The sequence below is a fragment of the Eriocheir sinensis genome, chromosome 51 (assembly GCF_024679095.1).
Source record: "Eriocheir sinensis breed Jianghai 21 chromosome 51, ASM2467909v1, whole genome shotgun sequence".
In the NCBI taxonomy this organism is placed as follows: Eukaryota; Metazoa; Arthropoda; class Malacostraca; order Decapoda; family Varunidae; genus Eriocheir; species Eriocheir sinensis.
In genome coordinates, this window is record NC_066559.1 from 1,419,038 (window position 1) to 1,428,353 (window position 9,316).

At 46.1% G+C, this 9,316-nt stretch overlaps 1 protein-coding gene across 3 annotated transcripts; it reads right to left on the reverse strand.

Annotated features, from left to right (window-relative positions):
- Positions 1-497: 497 nt before the first annotated feature.
- Positions 498-7,145, reverse strand: LOC126982438 (uncharacterized). Of its 3 annotated transcripts, XM_050834483.1 has the most exons (3): positions 6,219-7,145; positions 5,225-5,247; positions 498-875 (listed from the first exon to the last, which is right to left on the reverse strand). In XM_050834483.1, the coding sequence occupies exons 1-3, from the start codon at positions 6,748-6,750 to the stop codon at positions 498-500; spliced, it is 933 nt and encodes a 310-aa protein (XP_050690440.1). In that variant the 5' UTR covers positions 6,751-7,145. The 3 variants fall into 3 exon arrangements, with proteins under 3 accessions (XP_050690440.1, XP_050690439.1, XP_050690441.1); XM_050834482.1 differs by lacking the exon at positions 5,225-5,247 and having other exon boundaries at positions 498-898; positions 6,219-7,130; XM_050834484.1 differs by lacking the exons at positions 5,225-5,247; positions 6,219-7,145 and adding an exon at positions 1,121-1,607 and having other exon boundaries at positions 498-898.
- Positions 7,146-9,316: the final 2,171 nt, after the last annotated feature.

Here is a 9,316-nt window from a genome sequence, read left to right on the forward strand (position 1 = left end):
GATGCATTTTCTCGGTCACTTCATGAAAGGCCTCGCAGCAGCGCCTTGTGTGTCTGCATGAAGCGGCTGGTGTGTTAGTAGGAGGACAATCACTTTGCTTGCTATTGTAGTAATCAGAGTTTTATTGAGTGCGAGAAAATGTTCTGTATGGGAACATTAACACGTGCAATGAAATCAGTGGTTTAGTCAGCATTGGTATGACACTATAAGGTTACTTTGGGAATTAAGAGCGTACTGCTTCTAGTAATGAGTCATTGTTATTATTATTCCTTGATATCATTATAACTATTTGTACAATCATCAGCAGCACCAGGCATTAAATATAAAAATCATCCCCGTTATCAACATCCTCACACACACCCATGCTCCTTCTCCTCTTCCTCCTATACTCCTCCTCCTCCTCCTCCTCCCTATTCCCCCTTCTCTTCCACCTCGTCCTCCTCCTCCTCCCTCATATCATAATCATCATCACCCCCCGACATCCACGACGCCTCATTCTATAGTTCTAGTAGGTTCGGAGTGCCGCTGCGGGTTGTTTGTTGTGCTGGGCTGGAGGTGGGAGGCTGCCGTGCCTCGTACCACGGTGGGGGGCGGAAGGACTTGCGAGAATCGCCCTCACTCTCTGCTGACTCCCGGTGTGGTTGGAGGGGCGTGGGCAGCATCATCACGTAGCCGTTGCTGTCTTGGCGCAGTAGGCGGGTCTGGTTCCTGCCTGGCAGCGGTATCTCGTCGTAGATGTTTGTGGAGGAGGTGCGGGAGCGGGCGCGGGAAAGCATGGGGTGCCTCGTTGACCCTTGGTGGCCGTCAGGGGCGTGTCGGGGGAGGACGGGGTTAGGTTCGACGTAGCCGTCCTCTGGGCTTGGGCGCGGCGGGACCTGTGGTGTGGGGCTGCTGGGGTCTGTGGGAGGAAGGTGACCATTACTATGACGGTGAGGGCGAGTAGAGAAGGGGAGAGAGAGAGAGAGAGAGAGAGAGAGAGAGAGAGAGAGAGAGAGAGAGAGAGAGAGAGAGAGAGAGAGAGAGAGAGAGAGAGAGAGAGAGAGAGAGAGAGAGAGAGAGAGAGAGAGAGTATCTGTGTTCATGTCTAATTTGTGTGTAAGAGCCGTAGGGGCACACCAACCTGCAGACTTCTGTCGTCGTCTGCACTTCACCCCCCCCACCACCAGCCCCACCACGCCCACGAACCCCCAGGCTGAGTGTGGAGTCGTCGTGGATTGGGTGTTTGATTCGTCCTTTGGGTCTTTTTTGTCGCTGTCACGGCCGGAATTTTGCTCGTTGATGGTTTGCGCCAGGCCTTCTCCTCCTTTTCTTTCACGGACAATGTTGGTAGCCTCAGTGGTGTTATTGCTGGTGGTGGGGGGCAGGGTCAAGGCGAGGCCAGGGCAGACTCCGAAGAAAGGAGACAGCAGCAGGGCCAGAAAGGGTGCCGAAAAGAGCAGTGGCGGCGAGAGGAAGGCGACCATGGTGTTCCCCGTGCCCCCTGTGGGTATAGACTGTGTTCGCTGTGCGTGTGTGTGTCGCCAAGAGGAGTTCAAAGGATGACGTATATGGCTTCAGGATTTCCTGCGACACACTCACAAGCACACACACACACACACAGACACACACACACATACATGTTTTAGGGGCTTTGCTCAAAGCACATGGAAAATAGATCTATCCAGGAGAGTAATTCTTTTTCTAAATACTCAGCCCTGGATTCGAACCCGGTTCCTCAAATCAGCAGGCGGAGACTCAAGCGTCGAGCCATAGATATCCCACGCCTTAAGTAAGGCCTTTTGCTGTTTATTCGAGTCTTGGGGCCATTGCACACACACACACACACACACACACACACACACACACACACACACACACACACACACACACACACACACACACAGAAAAAGAAGAAAGAAGAAGGGAGGGAAGATAACGTTTTACTGATTGGAGTTTGGAGGAAGGGCGAGAATGAAAAGGCATAAACGACCGATGTAAAGAAGGGAGGAAGAAATGAGAAAGGTAGAGAGAGAACTTAGTAAAATTGGAGAGGAAGCAGAAATATAGAAAAAGAGATCAGAAAGAAAAGGGGAAGAGGACAAAAGCTAGATGAGAAAGAGGGAGAAGAGAAAAAAGAAGAGAGAAAGTATTTGGTTAAGGAACAGAATAATAGGGTAGGTAGGAAAAGTTAAAATGAATAGGAGTACAGAGAAAAGAAAAGAAAGGAAGATAAATGGGTAGGAAGCAAAATTAAAAATAAAGAAAAAGGGGGCAGTGAGGGAGCGGATTGAAACTAAGGGTGAAAGAAGTGAAGGGGAAACTAAGAAGAGACGGAAAAAAGATCAAGAGGGAGAAGGAGAGAGAGATAGAAGGAAGCAAGGTGGGAAAGAAAAGGAAGCGGTAGGCAGGACAGAAAGAAGGTGTGAATGTGACATAGAAATTAAAGAATGAGATAGAAAGTAGAGTGAAAGCGACGGGGGAGAAAAATAGAAGGGAGTTAGGTGAGAATGAAAAGTAAGTGGAAGTAAGGAAAGAAAGAAAATAGAGTCAAATAGAAAGGTAGGAATGACATAGAAAGTAGAGTATGTGACAAAATATGAGAGACAGTAGAATAAAAAAAAGGAGGAGGAGAAAACATGGAAGGGAGTGGAGGGGTGGGAAAGACAGAGTGGGAGTAAGAACCAAAAGGAAAAAAAGAATAATAGAAAAGAAGGAATTTGATGTAGAAATTAGATAATGAGACAAAAAATGAGAAAGCAGAATAAAAGGGAAGGGGACTATATTGACGGGAGTGGTGAGGTGGGAAAGCGAGAGTGTAAGAACAAAAAGAAAAAAAAGAATAGAAAGGAAGAAATTTGATGCAGAAAGTAAAGAATGAGACAAAAAATGAGAAAGTAGAATAAAAGGGAAGGGGACTATATTGACGGGAGTGGTGAGGTGGGAAAGCGAGAGTGTAAGAACAAAAAGAAAAAAAAGAATAGAAAGGAAGGAATTTGATGCAGAAATTAGATAATGAGACAAAAAATGAGAAAGTAGAATAAAAGGGAAGGGGACTATATTGACGGGAGTGGTGAGGTGGGAAAGAAAAGGAAGGGGGAGGAAAAACAGGAGGAAATGGAATTATACAGAAGGAAAGGAATAAAGTGAAGCGAACGTAGAAATATTGAGCCATCGGAAAGGGATATGACCGGGCTGCATTGCGTTACTCCTACAGGAAATCTTAGAGGATATAAGCGTGATACTAACAAGGATTCGCAATTTCTTAATAAGTACAGTTGGCAAAATTCTTAGAAAAGTTTTTATTTATTTTTATTTTTTACAACAAAGGAGACGGCTCAAGGGAAGCAATAAGAGTGTAGAAAAAAACAACAACAGCCCGCTACTCATCGCTCCCACAGCAGACAAAAGTGAAGAGTGGCTGAAAGAGAGGTCAATTTCGGGTGGCAAGTTAATGGGGATAACACACTCAAATATTCTCGTAGTAAGTATCAAGGCTGAAAAAAAAAGGAGTTTGAAAATATGGAACAAATTCTCGAAACAACTTGACAAAGGAGGCTAAGGGATATGTAAAGGATACGGATGATTGATTCACTTAGACAGCAATGGAAGCGATACTAGAAGGAGAAGGAAAATCCGCCCAATAACTAAGGAATCGAAGTACGTGGGTCGTAGTGCAACGCGTCTGTTATCTAGAACGGATGAGACAGAGTGTCCGAAGTGAAAAACAAAGCGAGACAACAGGAAACCAAATGATAATCGGAGAGAGAGAGAGAGAGAGAGAGAGAGAGAGAGAGAGAGAGAGAGAGTAGAGTTAAATGCTTCGGTCTATCTTCATAGCGGAAGTTTCTCACACCTTGAATATTTTTTGTCATCCTCCTCTGTAAAGATTCTAACATCTTGATATCCATTCTATAGTAGGGGGATCAGAACTGAACCGCATAATCGAGATGAGGTCTAACTAGTGCTAAGTAAAATTTGAGGATGACTTCAGCGCTCCTATTGCTTACGCTCCTCGAGAGGAAACCCAGTACCCTGTTCGCATGATTCTTTGCCTGGATGCATTGAGCCCTAGGACGGAGGGCAGTGTTCACTAAGACTCATAAGTCTCTCTCACGCCCAGACCTGCTTAGAGGAGTGTCATTTAAGGAGTAATTGTGTGAGGGGTTATTCCTACCTACACGCAAAATACCACACTTCCCAACATTGAATTCCTTCTGCCACTTCCCCGCCCAATCATAAAGTCTGTCAAGCTCATCCTGGAGAACGCTTGCCTCCTGCATGGGTAGATAAGTGGGTGGGGTGAACATTTGCAACACGGTATTAATTAAAACCTCATAAATAATATCATAAACTTCCCCAGCATTGTAGCCATTGCGAAGTGATGCATTTTCTCGGTCACTTCATGAAAGGCCTCGCAGCAGCGCCTTGTGTGTCTGCATGTAGCGGCTGGTGTGTTAGTAGGAGGACAATCACTTTGCTTGCTATTGTAGTAATCAGACTTTTATTGAGTGCGAGAAAATGTTCTGTATGGGAACATTAACACGTGCAATGAAATCAGTGGTTTAATCAGCATTGGTATGACACTAAAAGGTTACTTTGGGAATTAAGAGCGTACTGCTGCTAGTAATGAGTCATTTATTGTTATTATTATTGTTACTAATGTTTTCATTATATTATTTGATATCATTAGAACTATTTGTACAATCATCAGCAGGAGCAGGAACAAGTGTCATAAATATGATAATCATCTCCATCATCAACTTCCTCGCACCCCACCTTGCTCTTCCTCCTCCTCCTCCTCCTTTCTCTTATTATCATCATTACCAATTTCATCATCATCACCCCCCGACATCCACGACGCCTCATTCTATAGTTCTAGTAGGTTCGGAGTGCCGCCGCGGGTTGTTTGTTGTGCTGGGCTGGAGGTGGGAGGTTGCCTTGCTTCGCACTACGGTAGGGGGCGGAAGGGGTTGCGAGAATCGCCCTCACTCTCTCCTGACTCCCGGGGTGATTGGAGGGGCGTGGGCAGCATGATCACGTAGCCGTTGCTGTCTTGGCGCTGTAGGCGGGTCTGGTTCCTGCCTGGCAGCAGTATATCGTCGTAGATGTTTGTGGAGGAGGTGCGGGAGCGGGCGCGGGAAAGCATGGGGTGCCTCGTTGACCCTTGGTAGCCGTCAGGGGCGTGTCTGGGGAGGACGGGGTTAGGGTCGACGTAGCCGTCCTCTGGGCTTGGGCGCGGCGGGACCTGTGGCGTGGGGCTTCTGGGGTCTGTGGGAGGAAGGTGACCATTACTATGACGGTGAGGGCGAGTAGAGAAGGCCCATATTCCTGCTAATTTATCCTAAAATTACTAATTTTCTGTTTATCACCAATCTATATAGAGGAGCTTGTGTAGAAATTGTTGGTGTAACTCAGATATTCGTTTCCTTCTGTTTTAAATGTCTTTTTACCATTTTTAAAGCGCTCGGGCGGCCTCTCTGGTGACTTAAATATCCTCATTATTTGTTATTAGGTTTAGTGGTAGAATAATGGTGTAGTTTTCATTCCCTTTAAAACTGTCGGTGTGGAATCAGTTCGAAAGAAAATGTACCCAAGTGGTCGGTGATAAGCCAAGAGATAAGTAGTGCGTGAGTTGCCCGCTGCTGGGTCGTGAGGGAAAAATAGATACTCCTCGCTGTCCTTCACTCCCTGTCATGCATACTTATATGATGCCAAGAAGAAGCACATTTCAAACTTTTCTGGCGGCTGTGCTAATAGAAATGATAAACAACAAAACTGTTAAATAAAATAAACTCAAATTGTTACTGATGAAGCCTTAGCACCTTAAGGTTTGGCATTTTTTTCTTAAAATCAACAAAATCAACAAAAATCATGGATGGACTAACTTTACAAAAAAATAATAATAAATGAATGAACTTAACGCTACCTAGATCAGGGCTACTCAGCTGACGGGACGCAGTCTGAATCCGGCCCTGTTGAGTGTTGTAGCTGACCCCAGGCTCGAGGAGGAAAATATAATTAAATAATATGTGGGTCCTGGATGCAAATGTAAACTATTTATCCTGACCTCAGGATACATTGATATTTGTCTAATTGGACCTTTAATAGTCGAGTAACCCTGCCCTGGAATATCGGCCTTGAGAGAGAGAGAGAGAGAGAGAGAGAGTATATGTGTGCATGATTTTTTTTTTTTCAGTGTGTGTGTGTAAAAGCTGTAGGAACCGTAGGGGCACACCAACCTGCAGTCTTCTGTCGTCGTCTGCACTTCACCCCCACCACCACCAACCCCACCACGCCCACGAACCCCCAGGCTAGGTGTGGAGTTGTCGTGGATGGGGTGTTTGAGTCGCTCTTTGGGGTCTTCGTTGGCGCTGTCACGGCGGGAATCTTACTCGTCGATGGCACGTGCTCGGCCTTCTCGTCCTCTTCCATGGACAGTTTTATTAGAGCCTGTGGTGGTAATGTTAGTGAGGGTGTGCCCGGGTAAGGTGTGGGTGTGCTCGGGTAAGGTGTGGGTGTGCCCGGGTAAGGTGTGGGTGTGGCCGGGTAAGGTGTGGGTGTGCCCGGGTAAGGTGTGGGTTTGCCGGGCCAAGGCCCGGGGTAGGGTCGTCGTGGATGGAATGTTTGAGCCGTTTTTCTAATCCGGGATGGTAATGCTGGTGAAGGTGTGCGGGGCGGGGGGCAGGTCCAGAAGCATCCAAGAACAGGCAACAGCTGCAGGGCTAGAAAAGACGCCGAAAAGAGCAGCGGCGGCGGAAGGAAGGCGACCATGGTGTTATTCGCGCCCCTGTGGGAAATAGACTGTGTTCGGTGTGTGCATGTGTGTGTGTGTGTGTGTGTGTGTGTGTGTGTGTGTGTGTGTCCTAGCAAGGTTCATAAGATGACGTGCATCGCTTCAGGATATCCTGCGACACATCACAAAAGAGATAGTAAAGACTGTGAAATTCTGCAAGAGGACCTAAATAAGATTTGTGATTGGAGGAAGAAATGGGAGATGGAGTTTAATGTAAAGAAATGTCATGTAATGGAAATGGGTAAGAATGAAGGGAGACCAAAGTGGACATATAGAATGGGAGATGGAGAAATACTGAAAAGTTCAAGAAGAGAGAGATCTGGGAGTGACAATACAAGATAATCAACAGTCAAAGAGTCTTATAAATAGGATATTCGGTGATACGTATAGAATGGCAAGAGATATAGGAATAGCATTCCACTACATGGATAAGGATATGATGAAAAAGATGATTACCACCATGATTAGACCAAAGTTGGAATATGCGGAATCTGTGTGGTCTCCCCATCAGAAGAAACACGTAAAACATACTAGAAAGAATACAAAGGATGGCAACGAAGATGGTTCCAGAACTGGAGGGACCTGCCAACATTGGAAAAAAAAGAAGATAGAAGAGGGAGACCTAATTCTAATTTACAAATCGTGGAATAAAATGGAAGAGGTAGATAATGAGGAGTTACTGCTAAGAGAAGGAAGAAACACCAGGAACACACGAGGACGCAGTAAAAAAATTGAGAAAAGGAAGATGCTTGAGAGACATAAAAAAATATAGCTTCCCGCAAAGAAACATAGAGGTTTGGAAAAGACTAAGTGAGGATGTAGTATCGGCGAAGAGTGTGCACAACTTTGAGGTAAAACTGGACAAGTACAGATACGAGTAGTTTATTTTCCTTCCTTCCTTCCTTCCTTCCTTCCTTCCTTCCTTCCTTCCTTCCTACCTACCTTCATTCATTCATTCATTCATTCTTTCCATCTTCCTTCCTCCCTTCCTTCCATACCTCCTCCATTCACCCTACCAACCTTTCTCCCTTCTTCTCCCTACCTATCGTTACCCGACCCTCCCTTCCCTTACTCCCTCCCTCCCTCTCTAACCATCTTCCCTCCCTTCCTCTCTCGTTTTCCTCCCTTCCTCCCTTCCTCCCTTCTCCCCTCTATAATGATGAGGCAGTGGAAGGAAAAAACGCTATCCAATTGGAGGTCGTTTTTTGGGGTGGGTTGGAGTTGGGCTCGTTTCGGGAGGAGGTTGTCGTGGAGGTAATTGGTCAGGTTGTGGCTCCATCCGTGGAAGGGAGGTAGGGGGAAGGAGGGGGGGAGGTAGAGGGTTAAGGGGATTGAGGGATGTAGAGGGGAGAAGGAAGGTGGCAGTTTGGTGGGAAGGAAGAAGAGGAGAGGGAAAGGAAAATGAGGTCGACTAGGTGGAAAGAGGAGAAGGAGGACAAGAGGGAAAAAACGAAGGAGGAGGAGGAGGAGGAGTAGTCGACTGATTTTGTATATGGAAAGAGAAGGCGAAGTGCTTGGAGAAGGAGTAAAGGAGGGAGGAAGGAAGAGAAGGAAAGGAGATCGTGAGAAGCAAGAGCGGTGACAAGAAGTTTGGAAGGGAGAAAGAGGAGGAAGTTTTGAGGGAGAAGGAAAATGGAAAAATGACAGGAGGTGGAAGGGAGGGAGGGAAGGAGGAAGAAGGGAGGCAGAGGAGGGAAAGGAATTGTCTGAGGGATTGAAAGGATGAAGGTTAGGAGGAGTCTGGTGGAAAGAAAGCTGAAGGAGTAAATGAGAAGGAGGAGGAAGGATGGAGGAGGAGGAGTTTGGTAGCAAGTTGGAGGAGGAAAAGGAGAAAGAAGAAAAAGAGGAAGAGGAGGAGGAGGAGGAGTTTGATAGGAAGGACGCTAATGAGAGACAAGGAAGAGGATGAGTAGGAGTCCAAGGGATAACGATGAAGGAAGAAAGGAAGATGACAAAAAGGATGGAGCTCAGAAAATTTTGCAAGAGAAGACTGGAGAGAAAGTGTGAGGAAAACAGAGGAAGAACGAAGGAAGGAAAGAAGGAAAGAAAGAGAGATATTGTTAAAGAAAAAAGAAAGTAAGAAGGAAGAAAAAAGAAAGAAAGGAAGGAAGGAAGGAAGGAAGGAAGGAAGGAATTAAGGGAGGAAGACGGAGAGAAGGGAAGGACTGACTAACTGACTGACCATCTGATTGAGGTTACAAGGAAGGGTGGAAGGTGAAGTACGAAAGAGCAACGTAAAAATAAAAGAAGAGGAAGAAGAAAGGTGAGTATATGAAAGAGAACTTAGAGAAACGAGGAGAAAGGATGAAAAAAGATGAGAATTATAGTCTGTGTAGAGAGGGAAGGGGCGAAGAGACTGTATGGCTTTGAGACAAGAACACTGAACAGTGACTTGGAGAGGCGTGTCGATGTCTTTGATACCAAGTGGCTTCGCAGGATCATGAGGTATTGCTGGAAAGACTTCGTGAAACTGAATTGAGGTCTGTTACGAGCTTAGTTCGTTAACTCTAACTCCGGCTGTATGGGCACCCGGCGCGCCTCCCA